Source organism: Typopeltis vanoorti, chromosome 16 (assembly GCF_054136105.1).
Source record: "Typopeltis vanoorti isolate ZY-2024b chromosome 16, IOZ_Tvanoo_1.0, whole genome shotgun sequence".
Taxonomy (NCBI): domain Eukaryota; kingdom Metazoa; phylum Arthropoda; class Arachnida; order Uropygi; family Thelyphonidae; genus Typopeltis; species Typopeltis vanoorti.
The window spans coordinates 84365712-84393207 of NC_143564.1; the positions used below are offsets into that span (position 1 = coordinate 84365712).

A 27496-nucleotide genomic window follows, 5' to 3' on the forward strand; every position below is an offset into this window, starting at 1 on the left:
GGAAATGCCAAGGGCGGAAGTACAAGTTTCTCCGAACCATTCCATGGTATGTCTCTAGTTGTGGGTGGCGTAAGTTACTAGCAAGCTGCGGATCTTGAATGGCAGAACCACACTAGTGGTTGATAATTAGTTAGTTGGCCTCTAAGTAATGGAGTAGTCGGCTATTGATGATTTTCTACATTACATAGCGGCCTTAGCCATGGATCAGAAGGCAGGGCTTCTATTTGGACAGGAGGCAAATTTTCTATTGTTAGCCTTATTAAATCTGATTTGGATCTGCTGTTGGTATAAGCAGAGTATGAAGCTGGAGTTCTTGAGGAGAGCCGCTAAGCTGATTTTTTCTTCAACTACGTTTATATATTTTCGGTTGAATCAGTGCTTGGAAAGCGGAGGAGGATTAAGAGTTTAATAGGGAATGAAGGCATTCATCCAGTGAGAATAATTTGTGACTCGTATGCAGCAGGTGTTAGGGTCAGGTGAGTGGACGCATATCAAAGAAAGGAAGAGTATAAATCGTGGAGGTAATCTGAATTGGCTCCTTTGTAGTGCCAGACGATGCGGGGTGGAAGGAAGGACGTTCACTGAGAGAGGAGAATTGTACAAGATCGTGGTCTGAGTTGCCGACAGGAAAGGTAACTTCTGTAGTGGATCTGGAAGGAGAAATTTTCAAAAAGATACAGAATATTTGGAGTGTGAAGAAGGTTATCAGGAATTCGAATTAAATGATTTTCGGTTTGGGTTAGGTCATTACTTAGAGCAAACAGTTCTGCTTTTCTTCTACTTTTCATGGTGCATGTGGAGATGAACGTCCACAGCTCCAACGGTACTGTTGGAGCTGTGGACGTTGATCTTGGAATTGTGAAGTCATCTTCCTGGGTGATCGCCCAGGAAGATCACTTCGCTATTTTGCTAGCTGGATTGCACGCGGTCGAGCTTTGTAGAATGAAATTTGAAGAGCTCTGATTGTTATCAATGTTTATCAGTAAATGCAACAAATTAATTTCGCTACATGGGGCAAGAAAACTATGAGCCGAAAATGGTCAAAAGGGGACCCTAAATTAGATGCGATCTGGGTTTCTTTCAGGAATAAGATGTCTGATCTGGATGCGTGTAAGGTGATGGTGCATATCACTTATGTTTTTACTAATGCTAAGGTTGTTAGTAAAGTGGATGTGAAAGTGAGATTTTAGTGAAGAGATTCTGGCATGGTCTGCATGTTCTGAGTAGCTGTGACTAATCATGGGATTAGTTTATGAGTTAGATTCGCTTTTGCCGCAGTGTTAGTGTTATTGTTTTTGAGAGTCTTAATGAGTTTGATAAAACTTATTCTCAAACGGATTAGAAGGAAATGTATAGTGGGAACATGCAGTGAGAGAAGATAAACTTATATCTTCTCTAAACTCATATCAACACGCCTGTCATAGTGTGGCTTCAACAGTGTTTCCCCTTCACATACCACTAATTGGACTCCCTCTCCATTCCTTTTCCGGCAGAGTATGTAGCAGCTGGAATATGCACTATTCGACCGAAATCCTCCTGACCAAGTCAGGAGGATTTTCGGTCAAATAACGCATATTGACATGTTATTGACATGTTCGGGCCAGTGCACTAATCTAGGCTGGCCTTCGGTATCAGTGATGTAAAATGATGTACCCGCGAAATAGAGGATGTTTTGAGTCTCAATGTGTGTTTGTCATGGCCTGGAAGGGTATCACTCACACTGAAGGGAGACGAGAGGCGGGTGGGGAAAAGAAACCGGAATATTCTAGAGAGAAAACATGGCATTTGTTACATTTAACCTCCAATACGCCAATAAGCCAGGCGGTGGTATATCACCGGGGAGATGAAAAACATCAACCACCTAGTGTCTACTTTGCTTTTCCTCCACCTCTGTAGCGGGAATACGCGGTGGTTTCGCCAGAGTATTGTCAGTCATATATGATTTTACTGCACGAAGTAGTCTGTCATCACCTATTCTAGCATCCATTCCCATAACAACCTTTATAAGTGAAATGGATTATTTTCTGGAACATAATGGTAGTTCGATTTTCCATTCGATTTCAAACCCACCCTACTGCAATAGATGTAATTCTGTCTGTGCATTGATAGTGACATAGCTGCAAAATATTCCTTTTCAATTGGAAAACCGTGGAATATAAATCCACTCATCGACGCAAATATGAACTTTTGTACATAGATTTGGTCACCTGGTTTCGAAAATAATGGGGAGATATTGGAAACGGCCCAGAGACGAATAACTAAGGTGGTTTCTGGTTTATGCAATGTTGAGTATGAAGACAAATTGAGGTAACGGAAATTGCTGAGACTAGCGTATGGGAGGAGATATGATCGAGACATATACATTATTAAGGAGTTGATTAATGCGGATGATTTTACACTGAATGAGGAAAAGCAAAGGGAAAAGATGTCATTCACAGAAGCTGTACAAGGAGGGCATGAGTAAGAGGGTGAGGAGCACATGTTTTGCATGAAGAGTAGTGAGTGATTGGAATGCATTGCCTAAGAGTGTTGTGAATGAGGAGACGAAGAACATATGATGAAGTATGTATGTAATAGCGCGAACATCAGCTATTAGCGACTTAACTCCATGTAGGTCTGATGATGTTGATGATGATGATGATAATAATAACAATCTTTATAATATTGAGAAAGATACTACCTCTCGTTATACAGGAGAATTGGTTGGACACCAAAGCCAATTAACAAACACAATACATTTGCCTCATAGTCTTAGTAGCTTATGCTCCTTGGTTATAATTGGAGCTGAACTGAAATAAGATATCCTATGATGTTCTTAACTAGGTGTCAAACTGCTATCAATGTTTTGGCCACTGAATTGTCTTTATTTGAACTGTCGATATCTAAGAAACCCTTCTAGAACGAGAGAAATTCATATAAGTGCTTTTCGAATTAAAAGTTAACAGGATTCATACGGATGGAGGGGGCAGTTCCTGTTGGAAATTCGGCTTTAATAAGGCACGAGAGACAAACCGACTGGAGAATATACAATTAATGTACATAAGAAACCACGTTCATTGCTCATTGCTTAACGGCTTTGACCCTAATTCCGACCAAAAAGTGACCTGTTGTGATCAATAGCACCTTCCTTGCCCTTAGGCGTATCAACTTTCTATAAGATACTGTAGACAGTAAAGGTCTAGCAGCTGCTTTCATCTCTATTATATTAAAACTTGTTTTGCACATTGATGCCATTCTCCAATGACTAAAATATACAAGTTCTGAAAAAAAATTAAAGGGAGGGCATCATGATCATTTATTTTATGCGCAGCCATTCTCTCTACCATTTTGCCATTTTTATTTGTACGTTGGATCGTGTTTAGAACAGCCAGCTGATGTTAGCCTAGAACTGTTTTTTCCATTTTATTTTTCAGATCCGTCACTGAAATCCTGTTCTTTTGAAAGGCTTATTGAATGGCTTCCTTTCAGTCACAAGCAATAAAACGACTTAAAATATCTTTACAGTCCACAGATATTTTCTTCTTACCTCTCATAAGAAGAAAAGTTTCTTTTATTTGCAAAGTCTTCGTTACTTGTGTTATAATGGTATATGCTCGGCCATCTTTTGGAAAAAAAGAAAGATTTGGAATTGACTTAATATCTGCTTTCGTCAAAATAACAATGAAATTATACACATGAGCACTTAAGTTAGATTAGTAAAATCAGCCTTCGTTTAATTTAGTGTAAACTAAATTACCTAAAAACTATGTATACCTATAAGTGTAAAAGGAAAGTGTGTGGACAGAAAAAAAAATGCATTTCTTCCCTGTACGTTAGTAGGAGAAGTTTAACAGTAAAGTAATCTCTTTATATGTCATATGTTTATCTTTCTGTAACCAACGAGGATTCCGTTCTCCAAAAGCAGTCAGATAAAACTAAAATATTTCAGTTAAGTGGCAAAGTTTCAATTAAGCGGCAAATTCTGTTTTTATTTTTTTTTTGTGCAGGAACAAAATGGCATTGCTTTATAGCTTAGTGAAGATATCCAATTTTATCTATCTGCATTTTCTTAATGGAAATATTTTTTCTCCTTCTGTAATACGCAATGTCAGAGAACTCTGGTAATTTTCTGACTGTGGTATTAGAAAATCATCGCAGTTGTAGAACTTGATGTTCGCAATATCGGCTCTGTTATTGAAAAGAACTCGGTTTAGAAGAAGCTACTGGTACCTTAGTACGCAAAGGAAAATGGATGCAATAATTGTATCGATCATACTTTTCATATCAGTGTACAGAAATAAATAAAAATCTTAAACGCTGTATACATTTCTATGCAGGGTTTAAATCATAAGCTGGTATCATACAAGAATATATTCGTAAAGTTTCGAAATGTTTATTAGGCCACGAGATATTTAATTAATATTATGATGCGCGTGTGTGATCTCAGAAATGAAAATCTTCAAAGAAAAAAAAATATCTGCCGCTCCTCAAAAGAAACCGATAGAGTGATGAGTTTCCATCGGTTTTTCCATGGTAGTATTGATGTAAGAACAAACATCTGGACAAATGATTGAGAGAAACTTAAGCGGTATTTTAAAAGGACTAAACTTTCAAACAATCGAAGCTGTGTTAGCAATACAGTTGCTTTCTTGCTTGTAGCAACACCCATGTTACTTTTCAACAAGAAAATATTTCCTTTCTAAAGGAGGGTGTATCTAAACTTTACAGCCGTTTTGCCATTTTGAAATAAAAATATATAGTTATTTCGATAACAAAATTAAATTATTTTTATTTAATCAAAGTCATTCATAGATTAACGAATCAGTTTAATTTATATATCATGTAAATCTTTAATTAAAAGCAGGCGATTAATTGATATATCCATAAAAAGTTTCGCTACGATGTGTCGGTAAAGTCCAACTTTATTGAGAGAAATAGACAAAAACACAATCAGAAAAAAAAAAAAAACATACATGTAAATTAAATGTTCACCATTGGCCATTTATTAATCAGCGACATATAAGGGAAACAGTATTTCGATAAATACGAAATGTAAATGGTAATCAACGATATCATAGGGATCTCTCTGATTATGAAAGATATTTTAATTACTCTTGGTCCATGTGGTCCGATATTTGAGTCAAAGTCGTAAGGGAAAATATAAATAATTATAGAGATATGTATGTATATACATGTAATTAAATATTTTCTTTCTTATGGCAGTTCCTTGAGTGACGCATTTAATTATTCACAGAACTCGCGGAACGTAGGTGAAGGCTGACGAAATGACGGACTTCGAGAACAACATGGTTCGAATCTGTTCCTTCTTCTCCTTGTTCTGTTAATAGATGTTAGACTCATGCATTTATCTTCTAGAACTGGAACAATGTCTGGTACACAATTCCTTTCGGGACGCAACGCCAGGGCAGGAGGAGTAAGTGAACCGCTCGCATGGCGATCCAAGTTGTTTCCTCGGATAATCGCTGAAGTCACTGTCTGGTGAGATGACTGACGAGAAATCGAGCACTTAGTTCGTGAAAAGCACCGTTTGAGCAACTGCTTGAAGTTCAAGGCGTAGCTTCCGTACACCAAGGGGTTGACGCACGAATTGGAGACGGCAAACATGAATAACGAAGACTGTAGGCGAGAGTCCACGTTTTTTGCTGATTCTGGATCGAACAAATACCACAGCACCATAACGACGTACGGTGTCCAACACCAGAAGAAGGCCAGAACAATAATGATTGTCATCCGAAGAGTCCTTGCTCGTGCTCGTTCAATATGCGCTCTGTCTGACCTCCGTAGTTGTAAGCGACCCCGAAACCTTCGTTCACTGGACAGATCATCTAGAATTATAATAACTGCACAAATCATTATTTCAGCATTAAAGATAAATCCAAAGAAAAAATGATAAGGAAACTCAATGTTATTAAGACATTATTATTAATCCATTGGCATTGCCAAATGTGCTTAATTATATTAAGTTTTCTTTAGATATCGACATTGATCGTCTCTAAGATTAAATTTGAAAAAATATATAATAGCATTCCATGGCTAGAAAACTTAATGTGTTAAGTTTTAATGCATTTCTAGATTCGTACAGTGGTTGAGTTCTTAAAACTGGGACAATAAGAACAGAGAACTCCATTTCGCCATATTTCCTAAACCACCAATATCCACTATTATGATTACAGCTATTTTGCCTGCTTCAGTTTAGGAGTACCCCTGTTTAAATGTCATTGGCTATTTACTCATGGATTCTTAGGGCATTATGAGTGTAGATGTACTAAAAAGTATATGTAGCCTAAGGAATAGAAAATTGCACATACCTTTTTCTGGGTGTTGTGGCTTTTCCTCAGTCTGCGATGTCGAAAACTGCAGTGTGTGTGTGGGGGGTAGGCAGTTTGGTAGAATAAGTTAGAAAAACCCGGGTTTTTTTTTCTGTAACATATAGAAACATATACTTTTATATAGGGTGTGGAAAAAATGAAAGGGTTAATTTTTTTTTAAAATAGGGAGGGGGAAGGGGAAAGGTGGTTGACGGGGTGTGGACCGTTTCGACTATTCGTGGTCGTCATCTGAACACATTGGGAAAGTGGAAGCTATGTCAGGTCGGGTGAGTGCTTCTCAGAGAAGCACTCACCCGACCACCTTTCCCCTTCCCCCTCCCTATTTTAAAAAAAATTAACCCTTTCATTTTTTCCCCACCCTATATAAAAGTATATGTTTCTATATGTTACAGAAAAAAAACCCGGGTTTTTCTAACTTATTCTACCAAACTGCCTACCCCCCCCCCCCACACACACAATCTGCAGTTTTCGACATCGCAGACTGAGGAAAAGCCACAACACCCAGAAAAAGGTATGTGCAATTTTCTATTCCTTAGGCTACATATACTTTTTAGTACATCTACACTCATAATGCCCTAAGAATCCATGAGTAAATAGCCAATGACATTTAAACAGGGGTACTCCTAAACTGAAGCAGGCAAAATAGCTGTAATCATAATAGTTTATAAAGAGGAGTAACATGGGAGTTTTCCCAGAAATAATATACACCAATATCCACATTTGATGGATGCAATCTTTTTCATTTTCGTTTCGAAAACTTGTTAATTACACTGCATCATTTTGTTGTCCATTTAAACAGACCTTATTTATTATCTGAAATCGTTTCTCACAACATCTCTTTACAGCTTGGACTGGTGATGTGACGGTTCTGATTGTTCAGTGTTGTTCATCCTGTGGCCTTCATACAAAATATGCGCGAATCTTATTAACGAACCTCTCCAATAGTCCATTCGAATTGTTGATATCACCTGGAAATTTGAAAACGAATATGAATATTAGTTTAAATCTTTGTTTCTAAAAGAAAAAAAGATTTAAACTGATATTCGTTTTCATATTATCAGGTGATGTCAACAATTAGATACCATTATTGATATATTTGGAATCACCAAGTGTAGGCCAAGTCAGATTAGGCTAACTCAGCTTTAAGTCGAAGGTTTCAATAAGTTGCGAGATCACTGATTTAACCTCAGAATAGTCTCGAAACCACATACATACCTACATGTGGAAACAAAATTAACTGAAATCTGAGTATTTCTGAAAAATAATCAGTGTTTACATCTTTTCACAATATGTGACAGGTGCAATAATGTAATTCATTCTCTCCTTATTAATTACGTTTAATATAAGATACGTTGGTACGTACTAGTTTACAATAATTATCAAAGTTTAATTTCATGAAGATTGTTTTAAAACCGAATAAGAAACTCAAAGATTGGAATCAGATAGTTTCATGCCGAATATAGTAAATTATAAAGTAGTTTATATCGCCGAAATGAAGCTTATTAGCTCTTTATATTTAGGGTCTTTATTCAGCTTGTTACCATTGGTTCCAGTATAAAGTCAGATAATGAGGCCTCTATCTATTTACGAGTCGTTTGGGATCTATAATTTATAATTCTGTTACAGGTACTCGAAGTACACATTAGGTTATCATATGTCCGATTTATTGTACGTTGATGGATGTGTGTGTGTTTGTGCCTCGTCTATTGTTCCCATAAACCGAAAATTGCCCATTTCAGTAATCTTTATAGGATCATAATTACTTGACAATTAATAAATGAGAATATTAATTCTTCTAGGCTTAGTTAAATCTGGTACAATAAAAAAGTTGTATTAATTTATGTACAGATAAAATGTTAGTAAAGGCGTAAATTGTATCAAGATCATACTGAGAATAAAAGACGTGCATTGAGAATAAACTAAAACTAATTTGCAAAATATTAATTAAAGTAAAAATAAAATTGACAAGGTAGAAAAATAAAACGAAGAGTAAGTAAAAGAATAGTTATATCTAATTTCCAACACATTTCAGTACATGAAAATAAGACTCAAAATGCAGAGAAATAAAAAAAAATATATTTTAATTGATTCTGAGTACCTATAAAGAAAATCTAGAATATTAAAAAAAATGAAGAGACTGATAAGATGAAGAATATAAGCAAACAATAATAAAAAATAACAAAATTTAATGGAAAAAATTACTAAAGAAGACCAACTAAAATTAAAGAAGGAAATATTAATCATTGAGATAATGTACAGAATAAAATTTGTCAGAGAAAGAAATGACTGCATTTAATGAAACAATACTGCACACTAAAATAAAATTTGAAGTCTGAAGGTAATTTAGACAAGAATTTGAACGCCGTAAACTCAGAACGCAAAATATGCAAGGATATTCGAGGAATTATGTTAAGCGTGAACGAAAAAGAAAATGAATATTTTCAAGGAGTACTGATTAGTAACATGACTTCGGTAGCTCAGTTCTTACTCTAGAAAGAATCTACAAAATTACAATTAAGAAAATGTATTAGCTGATAGAGTATATTCATTGAGGAATAATAACAATTCCCCAGCAATAGAAAATATTCTTTCGGAAATATTAGGAAAAACTGGAAATTAGAAAATCACCAACTGTCTGTCCAGAATTTAATATTTTATTTATTTTTGTATTTTCTTAGCCCACCCACGGTACATTTTGTACCGTGGGTGGGCTAAGAAATTTTTTCCTATTTTTATGAATTTTAAACACACACACACACGCACACACACACACACACATATACATATATTTATTTATTTAATTTATTTATTTATTTTTTACATAGTCCGGAAACCTCTGATCAAATATGAAACTTTTTCAAGCCACATTAAGGATTCTGATAAGCGTAACAACGAAATTCATCTCCCCCCAATGTACCCAAGATATAAAAATGGTATTATATAATGCTCACGTATTATACACAGTGACGGCTGAACTGGATAAGGGTAAGGGGTTTACAGTGATTCTACTGGACCTTGCTAAGGCCTTTGACAGGATACCACATGGAATTCTAATCAGTTCTAATGCAGCATATGGGAATGGACATAGGGTTGGTGAGATGGATAGGAGGGTGGTTGACGGAGAGATAACAGAGAGTGGTTTACTCAGGAGTAGAGTCCACAAGACGGCCTGTGACTAGTGGTGTGCCACAAGGATCTGTTCTTGGACCACTGCTGTTTAATTTGTTCATAAATGATATAGGAAAGGATCTGAGAGGAACAGTTCATTTGTTTGCGGATGATGCGAAGTTGGGTAGGGCAATAGTGAATGCAGATGACGTCAAAATTTTGCAGGATGATTTGGATAGATTGGAGGTCTGGGCTAAGGAGAATGGATGTCAATTTAATGTGGCAAAATGTAAGGTTATGCATTTTGGGGTGAAATGATTTGCGGCAGTTTACTGCATTGGTGGAACCGTGCTCCAGGAAATTGATGAGGCACGAGATTTAGGAGTGTTGGTGGATAAGGAATTGAAATTTAGGGGACACATTGCAAAAGTGGCCAAATCAGCTCATAAAACCACTTGGTTGCTGAAGAATACGTTGACAAGCAGAGACAAGCAGGTTATTGTTCCTCTGTATCGAGCCTTGATAAGACCCCATCTCGACTACTGTGCTCAGATTTGGTCACCTAGGTTTCTTCTTGATGGGGAGGAGGTGGAGAGGATCCAGAGGCGAGTGACCAAGATGATAGCAGGTCTGTGGAATAAACCGTATGAGAACAGGTTGAGGATTTGTGGGTTGCAAAAATTGGTTGATAGGCGGAGGAGGGGAGATATGATTGAGGCATTCAAATTACTGAAGGGTTTCTATAAAATTAATTCAGAAGATATTTTTGAGAACAGGGCTGGTTGTGGGAGAACTAGGGGGACAGCCATGGAAACTGGGCAAAAGTGTGGTTAGTAAAAGAGTTAGAGCTGGGTTCTTTACTTTTAGAATTAGTGAATGAGTGGAATGCGCTCCCTGAGTCTGTGGTGGATGCTGTGACAGTGAATGAGTTTAAGGCGAGGTATGATAGATACTGTATGAATGTCGAATAGTTGTGATGAATATGATTTGGGGCCTCCCTCGATGAGTCTAATGACTCCCTGGAGTTGCCCGTAATAATAGTAATAATAATAGTAATAATAGCATTACAGTGGTGCTTCTCACGTATGCAAACCTAAAGAATTTAGTTGTACTTCAAAGAGCAAATGAAAATCATTTATTGCGATGACAACCTTAGTTTACCCAATAGGCGTTAGTCAGTACGAAGCTACACTTTTACGCAATTATTATTATTAGAACTATTTCAAGAATTTGTTTCATATATCGTGTATCAAGTTTTATTTTTATTTCTAGGAAGCTTATAGAAATTTTATTAAAGAATAAAGAATGTGCTGGATTAATATTCGTTCTAAATGATGTAAGGAGGATGTAGTTTAAGATAGTTAAATGAAAGGACTATACTATTATTAAATTATTGGAATGAGTAAGTAAATTGAAACAATTTTTCAAATGAACTTTTTTTTAAACTTATATTTAAGAAGGAATATTGAAAAATATATTTCTCAATATCTTGTAAACGTTAGTGTTTGTTAATAAATATATTTATTTTTAAACGTTAGTAAATATATTTATATAACATTTTACCAAGGAAATAAATATTGCGATGGAACTAACACTCCGCTGGGCATGAATACAATCGAAGAATAATTCAATTCAATAGAATTGCTATGTTGCGTTGTGATAATTATCAAGAAAAAAATCGTTATTGTTCTCTTTTCCGCTGCGATTACGGCTTTGACAGCGGAAAACTATAGTTGAAAGAACACGAAAAACCTCCAACTCTTCTCTGTTTGCAGAACTCCGGTGCAGCATCCAAGATGACACCACTGTGACTGCTTAATACTTATTAAGTATTAAGCAGTCAATATATACTCTCGGGACACTATTTTTTCTCAGTGCACTAAAATTCTTCATGCCTCTTCTTATTCATCTATCTTTTTTTTCCTTATCATAAATGATCAACGCTGTTAAATTCTATACTCTAATAATTATTATAAGTACTTATTTACATTGGTGTCAGTCTTTGCTTATGTACTGGTGTGTTGTGGTTGTGTGTGTGTGTGTGTGTGTGTGTGTGTGTGTGTGTGTGTGTGTGTGTGTGTGTGTGTGTGTGTGTGTGTGTGTGCTTTTCCGAGTATATCTACAAAGGACATTATATCACGCACAGGCGCACACAAACACAAACGGGATTCGCCATAATATAGGAATATCCGTTATATAATGTATACAAGAGACACAGTTATAATAGAGATGATTATTTCGACGAAGAGTTAACATTACAGTGAGAACAAAGTCGTAATAAATGAGCCAATGAAGTTATAGACGTGTGAAAGATTATACCAGATTGCAATATCACATGGATAATATATGTCAGCTGAGGTTTCAAACTATTATCGTACGGATAATTAACTTGATAGATAAAGTTTCTGTTTGTCAATTATTGCATGGACATAACTATCCTTTATTGCATGGATTGCAGATGGATATCAGCTAAAGTTTCAGGGAGTTGTATGCGGCCATCCATTATCTTAAGTAAAAATCTACCTTCTATGACACTTGGCGACTTTCAGAAGAGAGCCTTGCATGCTTTCGATTGTTGTCTGTCAAATGAACTTTTCAGCCATTTTTCAGCTGATCCAGAGTTGCTTAAGCTTTCACTCAAAAAAAAAAAAAAAACAGAATTTTTTCCCCCTTAGATGGAACTTAGTGTTTTTATGTCACAAGTCAAAAAATACGTAGAAATATAAAGGTACAAGCAACGTATACTAATTAAGAACATCATCTTCTGTCTAATAAGTCACGGAAACGCACTGAACTGCAATTGCGATAAGAGATGGAGACTGGCCACATACTGATTTTCCAATTATTTCTGCTAAATAATGCCATCTCTTCTGGGAAATGAAAAACCACTATTAGTGTACAAGTTTTATGAACATATTAATCAATATATATATATATATTGATTAGATGATGTACACCAATTATCCATGTGATAACAGTTTGAAACTTCAGCGGAGGAATAATCGCCATCGTTCTGAACTCTTGGATATATATATATATATATATATATATATATATATATATATATATATATATATATATCCAAGAAATATAAACTTATATTCCATGGCACCCTTAATGGGTTAAGGGGAAGAAAATCTGGAAACCTTCAGTTTAGCAATGACTGTCCCACTATGCGACGAAAATGAAAAACGGAAATGTTTTTCCGTTTTTCATTTTCGTCTGTTGGAACATACAGAGAAATATATTTGCAGCCTATTAGTTACCCGCTTCTAAAGGAATATTTTCAGGTAATGATGTTATATATATATATATGTATCTGATAATAATGTTATATGATTAAAATATACTGATTTTAGCCTCCATTTCTAGTGAGATTCTTCCTAATTAGATGCCAAAAGCGGTATAGAACAACTGCCCTTCAAATAACCTGCGAATCAGTTGTATTCGAAGTCGGAGGGGTTGATCTTCCCACACAAAAAAGAAGTATGCTATTGATTTTCAAACATGAAGCGACAGGTTTTTCATTAAAAAATCTGTTTCAGATTTCTATACATAAGTAAAAATGTATTAAACAGACATAATATAAGATAAATAGAAAAAAAATATTAAAAATATCGTCATCTAAGAGAATGATTTGAACCGAACTCAAAAAAAGAACAAGAATTTAATCCAAATAGATATTATTGCAGCAAGAACAAGAAAGCACAGATACCGAAGTCTGCTTCTTGATGTATAGAAAATAAAACAGTTGCTTCAACTTAGTCACCACGTCTCACTTCGATAAAGATATATTTGGGTTAAGCTTTTATAATAGGATTATATTTTTGTGTTATGCATTGTGATCGTCTTTATTGCCTGGTATGATGGTTAGTATACACAGTTTTATAAATTTAGAAGTGGTTTGAAGAAGGTTCTGAAGCAAAGTTACCGGAATAATCAAGCTTTAGTTGCTCGAAGTAGCAATGGTGAGCTATAAAGTATTACTACTTCTTTGGGTAAAGGGATTTCCATCAATAAATATTTCGACATCATCATTACTACACTCCTGTACGCCACTCATAAAAATTAGATGAAGCAGCATTGCTGTAGGATATTTAGATTTCCAATTTGTTGGAAGAACTGAATACAAAGTGCCTCAAGTATAACTAAAGAATATTTGTAAAATATTTTAATAAGTGACGAAAAAGCTTAAAATACAAAATAGTTACCGCCTACATTTCCTTTATTCTGACTACAGAGACAAAGAAAAAGAAACATACAGAGAACTGATGTGCATCAATAATGTAGGAGAGTGTAGGAATAATGTAGGAACATATTTGCTGTTTTAATGATACTTGTGAGATAAGACTGAATGATAAATGCACGTAAACACAAGAAAGATATTTAATTATTTAATTATTTCCAGACCAAAATATTTGGTTAATTAAATATCTTTTTTGTGTTTACGTGCATTTATCATGCAATGTAGGAACATAAATCATTCATAAATGATTTTCGTCATGGCTAATGAAAACATGTCAAGATAAAGATAGGCTACAGGTGATGAATGTTTAAAGGAAAGTAACGGGTTCCCTGCAATTTAGCCTGTAGAAACTGAGATCATCAAGAATTAGATATGTACTAGAGAACAAATTCCCGGAAATCTATTCCCGGAAAGAGGGTGAATTTTTTTATAATGACATGCAGTGGTATATACTCTGATCGACCGAAAGAAATATACTGGCCAGCTGTGGATATATTTCGCTAGTGATAAGTTTCAGCATTATTTCTTATTCTAATTTCTTGTTGAAAGTATAACCTGATTAACTTTTATTTTCATTTTTGTTTTGTGAAGTTATTAATTAATCATCTGTGCACTTAATTTTAATTTTAGTCATGACATCACGATCTACACATTACAAGGAAATTTTATCTTCTGATGGTGATTATGGAAATACTAAGATCGTATTTTGTAAAGAAAATATCACAACGCCCAAGTCTGAGATTGTTCGCGTACCCAACCATAAGAGAGCGATTTTCACTGTATTATAAGGAATCAAACATAAATTGTATAGAAGTATTAGCTGCCTCCTCGAAGGCGTTTGTCATTATTTTTATTTTTCTAATTTAATGTTAGGCTTATTTATGTTGTATTTAAAGATACATTTTTCCTTAGACATGGAGTAAAAATGTTTCATGCTGCACCTTATTTTATGTCTAATTAATTATTTTTGTTTTCATCTATTTAAACTTAACATCTTATCTCATTTTCTCCTCTTTTACTTTGCGGTGTCGGGGGTTTATTAATCATCGTAACTCAAACTGTTCACAGGATAAGGTGGTCAGCCTACGCCCCGGTGTATCCTATGTCCATAGTGTTGAGTTCTCAAGGCCGGTTTGTCTGCTTTTCGGTATGAAAAACACAAGGATAAACGGGAAAAAACCTTACTGTTCACGCCCAAGACCGGCTAATTTGGCTATGGCTGAGGAAGATCCTTCAGCTCCTCATGTCAGCGATGGGAATCGAACCTAGGACATTCCTTCCCCAGGCACATATGATTGCGAAGCGCACAGCCACTAGGCTGACCGCGCGGACTTAAATGTTTTTTTTTTTTATTTTCTACCGGTCTGTATCAAAAATCATTGGCAATTTTATCGAGTTAAGCTATATTTGAGTCCCATTCTTTACGCGTAGAGTATATTGGTTTCTATATATAAATAGGAACGAATTGATATATAACTCATAGATCCATCTGATCGTCGGCTATTAATTATACTAGCATGCAACGAGACTTTTTTTTTGTAAAAATACCTCTTACTGCTCCTTGTAAAGGCATTTCGCCTCACATGTTGTTTCTATGGGCACGTTGCCATTGTTTTGTAAACATGATAAACTCTCTCTCTCTCTCTCTCTCAATATAAAACATCGTTCCGGTTGATTGATAAAACCCGCCTACTACAGAAAGATCAGTTTTACAGAAAGAAAAAGATCATCCTAGGTCTTTTTCACCAAAACCGAGTTAATCAGTATTGCAGTGTATAAGATTTTTTATCGCTCTCAGAAATTCTTAGTCATTCATATCCCGGTGTATACACTAGCGTACCAATAAACTCGATAGACTCGTTTATCTCCTTAAAGGCGGAGTTTATTTCTTCATATTAATTAAGAAATGATATAATATTGTTGCGTGAAGTACTTCGTTATTTTATTCATTCTCTGATTTGTTACGTGTGTGGGAAATTCCTTTAAATTGTTGACTTGATTTCTTCACAAAGATAATTTTTTTGTTGATAACATCTGCAAAGTAATTCTTTTTAAAGTCACCAAGGAAAGATATTGTCCCTTTATCGCATAATGAACAGGGTTGAAGGTGTGTCATGTGTTTTCATGTATAAATATTATGATTATTATGATATTCATCTTCTTGTATTGTATTCTTCAGGGTAACGCTGTTCCACTTCCCATCGCAGCCACTGTTTGCTAGATGATGGGCATTCTTGTCTGTCTCGTGTGGTGGGTAGTGAGCTGTGGCATTGAATTATTCTTCTTTATAAGAGTGATTATTTCATCTTGAATTTTTACCAGTGATCGCTCAATAAGCTCCTAGTGCAGACACTATATGCTTATCACTTGCCATCCAAATTAAACAGCCACTATATAAAAAAAAAAACATCAGAACTTATAAATATACTTTCTTTCTGATTACATATATCAAGAAAAATATCACTCTTCTTTAATCCACTACACCAAGCAGAATAATGGATGTTGCATACAAAAGAATGAAGGACACGCCTCTAGATATCCATTAATATGAAAGATCGATACCTCTTTTTCCTCTCCACAGGAAAGAAAGCTATTAGAATACCTATTCTCATGATATCCTTCCTGAGGAAGAGGAGAGAGAGAGAGAGAGAGGGGGAGGAGAAAGAGATAGAGAGAGAGGGGGGGAGGAGAAAGAGAGAGAAAGATATTCAGTATTGATAAAAGAAAATCCTTATAAAACTGAAGGCACATTTAATCTACCTTGCAGACACATAGTGGTATTCTTCTTTCTAAAAGACACGTATTCTTATCCTCGTGATGGTTCTACGTTACGGACAAGGGGTGGACCTGCCCATGGAGAAGCCGTTATCTTTACCCCGTATCCTGTAACGCTTCCCAGCAAGTCACAATTAATGCTGACATAGAACCAGCTACCGTTTGCCTACCAGTAGGATCTCATTGCAGTATGCTGCTTTATTTACTCTCAATGTATACATTTCTCGAGATAGCCTTATGATGGCACCGAAACAAAACAATACATCAGCCTCCAGTGAGAGAAGGGAGTAGTCTGACACGCGCCAGACAATGAAATGCCTCCGCCAACCAAGGCACCAATCATATATGAATAAATAAAATTAAATAATACTTAGTTATCGGAAAAATAGTTTATGCAACTGGGTTGATCTCTGACACGAAATAATGTGATTCTCGTGTTTGGGCAACTCTATTACATCTCTTATCCCATTTTGCACAAACTCATTTATCCTTATATTGCCTTTACTATCTCCTCTTGCAAAGAAATATCAAAATCAACTATAAAGCAATTATGCTAAATTAAATAAATTTCACTGTGATATCAATCTGTAATAGTAGTCTCTACATGGTATTTTAACGGAAGATCATTTTTTTAATTATATATTATACGTAAATTCCAATTATTTAATTTAATACATTACATATGTTTTATGATTCATTTTGTTTATTGTTTCGGTTCTTAAATCAAGGAAAGATGACGCAGTTCACTGTGTAATATAAACTTAGAATACATTCGATTGTTTCTCTACAATAGATACTAAAACGATAAATTTTCCCCTCGCATGATATATGCATTTCTGATTACACTCTGAAATTACACTCTGGCTCAAAAATTTAAATGAGGCGTTTTTGTTATTCGGAAACAATTCCAATTATGTATGAACAGCAAAATTTAATAATTGAAAAATTAAAATTTGTAAACATTCTGATTTCCGTAAGAAAATCCTTGAAAAGAAGAAACACTTCTTTCTTATTTTCTTCTTAAGCAAGCAAACGACGACATTACATTTTAGAAGAAAAAAAAATATAGTGTCCGCAAAAGTAGCGAATTCAATTTTACTGAGAAATAATTGAGTCAGAAGAGCTCAGGAGTATATTCCCCATAGCATGTTAAGAAAAATGTCTAAATAAACAGATAGCAATATCAGCTGCTAAGAAATGAATGAATTTGTAATGAAATCCATATAAAAAGAATCCTTACATATTCATGAAACAAATCTAGGTTCTAGAATTACTTCACATTTTTAAAATTGCTTATTTCTGAAATGAATAGAGATTGAAGTGGAGAAGACACTGCTGTGTATGGATATAATAATAACGGTTTTCTGCCTTAAAGTCTAATTCTCCTTGGATGTGCATAGTGCTAGAAAAGACATCATACAGCAATGGTTGATTTCACAGGAAAAAAAGGAATTTGCTATAATGCGTGTAACGGTATCATCGTAAACTGATTTGATCAACGCAGATTTTTTTATTGTATGAAGAAAGAAAATACACAATCCTTGAGTGTATTAGCTTCTTGTGAAGGTCTTTTGTCATTCTCTACCGATGGGACCGACACCATCAATCATGTAGAAGCAATTACCCTACAGATGTGCCATTGCCACTGTGCGCATAAGACGAAGATGAAACACACACTCTGAAGCTACAACGTGAACTATACCAAAGGTATGTAATTTTACAATTAACATGCACTCTGTTACAATTTTCTGCAGCTCTTCATTTAGGAAATAGATGTATTTCCAATCGCAACCTAATTCTATGACACTAAACAAGATGATTAATCAAGTTAAACGTGAAATGTGAATGAGGTTCTGCTTGATTTATAATAAAATAAAGCGCTTTTGTTTGGCTTTGACTAAGTAAAATATATACAATAATAAGTAATTGAAAGAAATAGGCTAAATAAGAAAAGAAGTTCTAATTTTTAAATTGCATTCTTACATTTCGTCTCCTATACTGACATTATCCTATTAATTAGATTGACGAGATTAATAAATATGCATTGAAACTGAAACCAGAAAATTATTTTGATGACATCAGAGCTTTTGCATTTTAGTATTCATTTCAGCTGGGAAAAGAATAAGGCTATGTGAACTCGAGTCTAGTGAGGACAGAGGATGTGAAACTAGAAAAATATTCCGTTTGGGCAAAACATCCACCACTATATGATGAATTGTGCACGACATGAGTATATGAGAAATGTCAATAAGTACGCACGTTAGTGATTATATGCATAAACATTTCGTATGCTTTCATTAATCTCTAATGAATGCTTACTTTATCTCGAAGTGCAACACACCGAAGTGAATTACGTTAAAACATCATATTTTAGACTTGACTTTTCTTCATGACCTGGAGTTGTGGATCGAGTTTTGAAGAAGCTTTGTTCATAAATTTCATCGAGGCTTCAAAATTTGTTAAAAAAATTTGCCGTTCACCATAAGAAATTTGTTTAGCTGTAGATATTTTAGAGGTCGTTCGTGTTCCGTTATTTTTCATTATTCTAATTCATTAGCATTTCCTCATCATGGAATGGTCTTGGCATTAATTCGCAAGTTTATTGTGCTGAATTTTACCCATTAAGATACAAGCTTTAATACTGATTGTGGAACATATGTAAATCTGAGGAGCTTCATCGGCACCCTGCAACAGAGCAAATCAATATCAAGGGGATTTGCCAAGTTTTATACCACTGAACGAGAAATCTTTCAGTTTCAATCACCGTCTTAAGGACACTGAATGAAATTTTACACGTTTCAGTAATTTTATCATTGATTTTTACAGATGAGTGAAAAATATTTTCTTTTCACAGTCAAACGTCTTCTTAGTGTCTGACGTTTGAAATCCCAAGGAAATATTAAGATATTAACTAATTGAATGACGTTTTTTTTCAAAACTAGTAATGGAGGTAATCTAGGATTATATTAACTTCAGGTTAATTAATCTGAGAAACTGCTTATTTTTATAATTTGATTCCTTTTTCTGTATGGCTAAATTTATTTTTCTTTCATATTTTTTAAATCAATTTTGTACTTAAAGGAGACATGCATATTTTCCATGAACGAAATATCTGCATACGAAATATCTCATACAAATATCACTAACGTTCTACATTGATTTACTTAAAAGAAATTTTACTAAGGTTTCTCGGAAATATTTTAAATGGTAATTTATACCTTCCTTTTCGTTCCCTTTAATTCTATAGCGCGATCGCAGTTTTGGCTTTTAGGCTGGAAACAACTGGGTTCGAATCCAGTTAAGTGGCATTGACAGACTGCTAAGACAAACACGTAAGGAAAAATGGGAAATGGGATGTCAGCCAAGTAACGGAGTCTGTATTATAGTTCCAGTCCTGCTTTCTAGTGCTTAGTTCACGATTTTACAATCGGGCGTTTTCATGGGATATCGCCAAAATTTAGATGAGATTGATAAAATTTCAATAAAAGTAACTGGGTCAAGGACGCTTATAGAGAAATTTGCGAAGTAAGAGAAGGAATAAGAAAAACGATTATGTTCTTTGTTCATGTTTTCTCCTTTTTTCGACTTGCTGATATACATTTGTTGCTTCAAGGTTAGCCTCGTGTGTTCTCTTGTACTTCTGTTGAATTAAAAATTGTCAGATTAATAATATTCAACCTGGAGCCCGAAGTACAGCAGGGCAGTGATCATAAAGATCGTAAAATTATTTAATGATTTCATTGATAGTAATTATTTTCTGTATTGTTGTTATCTGGACGTGTATAGTACGGAAATTATTCAGTTCACAATACTAATTTTTCTGAATAGTTTGCATGTATGTAGCGGGTAAATGGAACACTACAAGAATGACCAAATGATAAAAATAATGAACGCTCTAATGTCGATTTACCACATAGAGTAGGTAAAGTTGTTTCAGCTCTGCTTTTTTTTGGGGGGGGGGGAATTTTATGATAGTTGGACTCACTAATAGTGAGCCCAAGGTTATCAATAATTTCATAGGTATCAAGCCAAGGAGAGCGCGACATGCAACTGCCACCATCTACGGAACTCTTACCCTAACATTCATATTTGTCTGAAATGGCGTAAGTTTGATGTCCCATTTTCTTCAGTTGCAAAGTTTAATACTAGTTCAGAAAGTTCTTCTAGAATAAAGGCCGTTCTAGAACTTAGAACGGCCTTTATTCTAGCTGCCTTGCATTATGGAAACAAACACTATTTTCCAAAATATGGAACAAATGGCACTGGACCAACGGAATATCATGGCTCAGAACGATGTCCATTAACAGGAAGTGTGAGATGGTTTTAAATTGTAAGTGAAATGTTAATGGTTTTAGGCTCGATGGGCAAGTCTTCACTGGTAATTCTTCTTCTTCTTCTGCAACGTCTCCCACTTAAGAGGGGTCACTGTTGACGATGAGTCTCATCCACATCCTCCTGTCTTGGGCTGTTACCACATCCAAGTTCTTCATCCTCAAGTCCTCTTCTACCAGTTCCCTTCATCGCTTCTTTGGCCGCCCACGCTTCCTCCTTCCTTGCACATCCATCCATGCCCCTTCTTCCCACATATTCGTCCGCCCTCCTCTTCACATGACCAAACCATCCCAACCTTGCTTCCTGTATTTTCGCTCCTAAGTTCGTAACTTTCACTGTTCCCCTGACATAGTCATTTCTCAGACGATCCTTTCTGGTCACACCGCACATCCACCTAAGCATTCTCATTTCTGCTACTTCCATCCTGCTGATGTTATTTTTCCTCAGGGCCACAGTTTCTATTGCATGTCATAGCAGGTCTTCACTGGTAATGAGAACTTCAAATAAATAAGAAATATACTTTACGGCGATGAAGTCAAGATCAGCAGATATTGAGAATGATTTCCCTCGAACAAACATTTTTAACAAAATTGCCTACTTTGGAACAGTAAGGTCACACAGAAGTATAAACATTTGATTAATAGAAACGATTTTTTGTCAATTACGTTTTCTGCATTACAGAGAGGGAGACTAACAAAAAAAGACATACATAGAATCAGACAGACAAATGGAAATGAAAGATTTACGGAACGTAAAGCGAAACAATGAAAGATAGATATAGTATTAGATATAGTATTTACTCTTACAAAAATATAAAGAAATTAATTCAAACTTAACTCAAACTGAACAAGCAGAGTGAATACGTGGAGGGCGAGTAAAACAAATGCAAGGCCGCCAAACGATTCTGCAGGTTGCGCTGTTGTCGCCGCGCAGCCTCGCCATTAGTTGAGCTACTTTACGGGGAACAAAGAGATTGTGAAATGGCGACGCGGACGGAGCACATTTTTCGTCTCTATTAATTAAATTATTTATTCATTAGTCCATATTAAACGCTATTTACTTGTATTTTGGAGTTTCGTGAAAAAACTAAAACCCCAAAACGAAGCACCTAAGTTTTCGAGAGTTTTTTAGGCGAACCGGCAATTAGCTTTCGTGACCCTGTGCAGGGAATCGCTGCTCTTGAATATTAGAGAAGATATTTTTTTACGTTTGCTTAATTAGAACGATCGTTATCTTCTTTGTCTTTTTTTACTTCTTCTTCGTTTCTTTCTTGTTCCTCTAATTCAAGGAGATCATTGAATGAGAATTCAATAGTGTGAGATTGAAGCTGCTCATTAACATCAACTTCCGAAACTTCTATTTGCAACTTGTTAGCCATACCTAACATAGCTTCAGTTCCTGAATTCACAATCTTTCTTGAGTCTTCAAAGCCTTCGATATTATCATTAAACTGACAACAAAGTTTATGCCATACTCCTTGCATAGTTCTTTTGGAAACTTTATGTCAGACTCTTTGCGTCTGGCATAAAGAACTTGAACAGTGATACCCGCTTGATGGCCGATAAAAATTTCGTTATGTTTTTTTTTTCTCTGACGTAATTGCCTTTCTTTGTTTCTTTTACTCATTTTCTGGTTTGTACTGTTGCTTCTTTTTGACATTGTGGGAAAAGTGAAAGGGTTATAGTAAAAAGAAAACAAAATAAAATCAGGTGTAATTCAAGAAATCTACGAATAACACACTTGCGTTGCCAAGGCCCGTGAAATTAAAATTCCGTTCCAAAAAATTCGTAAAACGGGAATTCTCAAAGTGAGAACTACCTGTATATTCACATAGAAAGCAGTTATAGCAGCAACGTTATGACACGGTGCCTTGTTTTGTCGAAAGAGAAAACACTTCCGTATCAAGTCCGCAAAGTAGGGAGTATTACATTCTCCAGAATGTTCAGAAACCACTGAAAGTTCAATGTTCGTGGCACCATAAACAGAGGTCCGAGGTCAAATCAGGAAAAGCAGGACCACGCCATCACACCAGTATCGTCGAATTTCATAGTTGGTGTTAAGCAATCTGATAAGAGACTTTCAGAGGGGAATCCGCCACACCCACACCAGTTCATCTGATCTGTAGAGGGTGAGTTTGATTCGTCGCTGCGTATCACAGCTATCCAAGCTTGCACGTCTCATCGTACATGGTACGTCTCTTTGTCCCACTGAAGGCGAATGTATCGTTGAATAATGAGTGGGTTGCATATTGCGCACTTACCATGGAAACCATGCTGTGAGACTTGATGCTCAATATTTTTGAAACGATTCTTGTTCCAGTTGATGCCCGAACCGTATTGGCCTACGAATGGCTGTTTTTACATTATCCTTCGTAAAAATCTACGGTTGCGATCGGTGATTGTGGTGAGTCGTCCACTGTGGATATCCTTGACAGTTGACAGTTGACTTCCACTTCAGTTTGGGATTACTGATTGTTGGCCTGCGATGGCCCAACTTTTCAAAAATTTGCCGAATATATAAGCCTGCAGCATGCCATCCTATCATAACACCTCTTTCAAACTCTATTTTTCCCCTTCTTGCAGCTATTTCACCCGGCACAGATGCACTGATTTGGGAGCATCACATTCTTCCAATTTATACAGACTACAAACACGTGACTCATTACATGGCACGATTCACTTTGCCCATAGATGTATCCATAGACTTCTTTCCAAGCAGTGTATATCCAGCGAGTTATGCAATATATATATATATATATATATATATATATATATATATATATATCCTTCTTAATCATATATTATCGGCTAGACTTGATCCACTCGTGTAAAACTAACGCGTTTCTCTGTAGCTGTTAATTGTTTGGATGAATTTTAAAGTAATACTATTAATTATTGTATGTTTATTTTCTAGCTTTGGCGAAATGGTCATTAATAATCGCAGCACAATTGGTTGCGATTGAGTTCCTCCAGACTTCCTGTGCATCTTGATAGTTCTCCTCAGATAACTATCACGTACAACCAATCCAAGCAGTAAACGTTTTATTTGGAATGTGCCTTAATATTTTTTCTCGTTTTAAAGGGACACATTCTATTCTCCACGTTTCGCTCTAATGATATTTTATATATGTGACCTAATCAATTAGTTCGCAAGGTTCATAGCACATCAGTACTGTGTATGGGCAAATATCAGCAGTATATTGCTGAACCTCACTAGTCCCGTTTATGTCAAGGAAGGCTAGTATAAATGTCCATATAACACAATGTTGTTCTTTTGTAAGTTTATTCTCTTTGCACAGAATATTTTTATTAATTTTATTTAAATGAAAGAAGACTAATTTAAATCTTACCGTTAATTAAACATAACATGAATTTTCTTACAATAGTTAAACTTGTTATGTAGATCTAATTCTTACCTTCAGAGTCTCTGGATCTTCTTGAAATTTCCCACAGGATTCTAGAGTAGCAGTAGATGATAATGAGAAGCGGAACACCATAGAGTGCCAGAAGGCAGAAGAGGTTGTAGGCCATCTTGTGATATTCAGTTGGAAAGAAATTGAAGCTCACGCACTGCTGGAACTGTGGAAAACTAGGATGACTCTCCACGTGGAAAATCACACTCTGGAAGAAATTGTTCAAGATGTCATTGGATAAAAAAAGAGAATTCTATGGTTTGATAAATCTACATTGAATTATTTCTTTATACTTTGATTAAAATTTGTTATGTGTAATATGTGTAAAGATTTATCTCTGAAGAAATACAAAACATTTTAGATCGCGGCATTTGGTCATTTTACATTAGAGTAGCAGTATATGATAATTAGAAGCGGAACACCATAGAGTGCCAGAAGGCAGAAGAGGTTGTAGGCCATCTTGTGATATTCAGTTGGAAAGAAATTGAAGCTCACGCACTGCTGGAACTGTGAAAAACTAGGATGACTCTCCACGTGGAAAATCACACTCTGGAAGAAATTGTTCAAGATGTCATTGGATAAAAAAAGAGAATTCTATGGTTTGATAAATCTACATTGAATTATTTCTTTATACCTTGATTAAAATTTGTTAAGTGTAATATGTGTAAAGATTTATCTCTGAAAAAATACAAAACATCTTAGATCTCGGCATTTGGTCATTTTTGTCGAGGAAGTAACATATAACACTATTTTTTAGAGTATGATGGAGCATTCACAAAAAAATACCTTATGGATTTCTACTCCGCTATAGATAGCATTATAACACTCATCACGGAAGATATGAACTATGCACACAATACCTATGATATCCTGTGAATAGTTCGGTCCACTCTCGAAGCAGAAATATCTCGTCTCATATTCCTATACACTGTTACTCAAAATGAAATGGGATCTATTGTTCTACCTCCTAGAACCAAGTGCTGAAACACTTCTCCTGTATCAGTCCTATGGAATCCTTTAAGTAACTGAAATGTTTCTTTCGGTCCGCTCTCGAAGCAAAAAACCTAGTTTCATATTCCTTTACACTGTTACTGAAAATGCAGAGAGGACTTGAGGACTTCCTGTTCTGCCCCCTACAGCCAAGTGTTAAAACACTTCCTCTGCATCATTCCTATGGAATTCTTTGTGTAACGTAAATGTTTCTATCATAAAACTCCTCCGTATCGCAATTAGATGAACACCGGAGAATTACGTCCTTCCTTGGAATCTCGTCGGGACGAGAGGAATTCCTTATATATGCTGATGTTTCAATTGAATTGAGTGAGTTAGCAGATCTTATACGGATTTAACAGAGTTTTTTCTCCTGAAAACTTGGGTTTTTCCTTCTGCAGACATTTTCATCCTGGGGCAAATCGGCCATGAGAACACGCATAGCAGTGTCTTAGTTTGTATGCAGTTGGAGAGTTGAGTAATAGATGAAATATGCGTAGCAGAGTAGATTAGAGTAGCTTAGGGACACCATCCCACGATCAATCCTAATTTCTTGGAGGTGTCACGTAATAGTAGTAGTACTAGTAGTAGTAATATCTCCTCTTTTCACCTATGAACGAACTCCTGCAATATATTCCCTCAATCTATCCTCGTATTGAGCATTTCACGTACCACTCACCATCTTGGTTACTCTCCCCTGGAACCTCTCCACTACGTTCTCAATCCCAAGAGAACCATGTCACTAGACATGAGCCCATTAATTCAGGTGTGGAATAATCAAGGCCCTATAAAGAGGAACAACAATTTCTTTATCTCTGCTTGTCAGTGTGTTCTTCAATAGCCAAGAAATCGTTGAACTACCTTGTCAACCCTACCGATAAGCCCTTTCATCTTCAGCTCCTTATCCACTACCGCCCCCAAATTCCTTAGCTTCATTTATTTTATGGAGTACAGTTCGTTCAATATAATATTCAGCTTGTAACGCATTTATCCCAAAATGCATAAGTTAACCTTTCTCCAGAATAAACTGACATCCGTTAGATTTTGCCCTTACTGACAGCCTATTTAAATCATCCTGCAAGCTCTCCACATCGCCTTGATTAGCTGTTACTCTACTGAAATTTGTGCCATCAGCAAACCATGGAATATTTCTCTTCAGATTACTTTCTATATCATTTAGGTATAAGTTAAAGAAGTAGCAATCCTAGCATATAATCTCGTGGTATCAGCTTTTATTTTACGAAAATATGAAGACGAATTAGTGATACCTCTAACTAGGCTCTTTAATTTAAATCTCAGTTCTGGCAGAGTTCCAAGCTTGTCAAATGCGTTTGCAAAATCCAGCAGAATCATCGAGTAACCTTTATCCAACTCAGCTGTGAAAAACTAAATCATGTTGCTCCACGTAGAGTATCTTATTCGTTTCCGCCCATTCCTGGATTATTTTTGACCAGTAGTTTACCACCATCCCTGAGATACTAATTGGTATATAATTTGTTATTGCAATCTCAGATCCTTTTTATGTAAATGATTAGATTGTTCTCTTTCCACTCGCTTGGAACTCTGCCAGAACTGAGATTTAAATTAAAGAGCCTAGTTAGAGGTATCACTAATTCGCCTTCATATTTTCGTAAAATAAAAGCTGATATTCCATCTAATCCTACAGCTACATTTACATTGAGATTCTACAATATCCTAAGAACCTCCAATTCGCTCACCTCTGTTCCCACATAAGTCTCAGTCACGGAGGTCATTGCATTGAACTCACTTGTATGATATACCCTTATAAAGTGGTCACTCATAACTCTACTATTTTATCAACTTTTGTCGCCTCACTACTATCAGCTTTCATTAATGTTATCATTCCATAGTCACTGTTTCTCTTACTTACCACGTAACATAAGAATTTCTTAGGATTTCATTTGGCCTTCTCGGCTTAGTTTCTTCTCGTAATCTGATTTTTCCTTCCTAACCATGCTGGTCGCCTTCACTGCTTAAATGTTGTACTGTTCATTAGCTTTTTCATCACTTTTTTTGTTTATATCCTCCACAACATTTTTCGTCCATGCTTAATGATACTACTCATTAATTTAATTCTAACCTGATTAACTCTCCTGACATTGAGTATATAATCTAATTTTATTCCTCCAGATGCTGCTTAACTATCGCCAATGAACTACTAACATCCTTCCCTTGCATGCTTAATGCCATGACACAGTTCAAATTCATGAAAGAATATTCCTTATGTTTTACACTTTCCAAGAGTCTATGGTCATTTTCTCCAATCAGGGACAGCGTGGTCAC

The 27496-nt window shown here is 35.7% G+C and overlaps 1 protein-coding gene across 1 annotated transcript in view; it reads right to left on the bottom strand.

The window, feature by feature from the left end:
• Positions 1 to 5223: 5223 nt before the first annotated feature.
• LOC150098169 (adipokinetic hormone/corazonin-related peptide receptor variant I-like) overlaps positions 5224 to 27496 on the bottom strand; it is an 83572-nt gene continuing 61299 nt past the window's right edge. The window contains exons 2-3 of the mRNA XM_090406274.1: positions 24206 to 24410; positions 5224 to 5825 (exon numbers count right to left, since the gene is read on the bottom strand). Coding sequence (XP_090262400.1) covers positions 5224 to 5825; positions 24206 to 24410 — 807 coding nt within the window. The remainder of the gene's footprint in view (positions 5826 to 24205; positions 24411 to 27496) is intronic.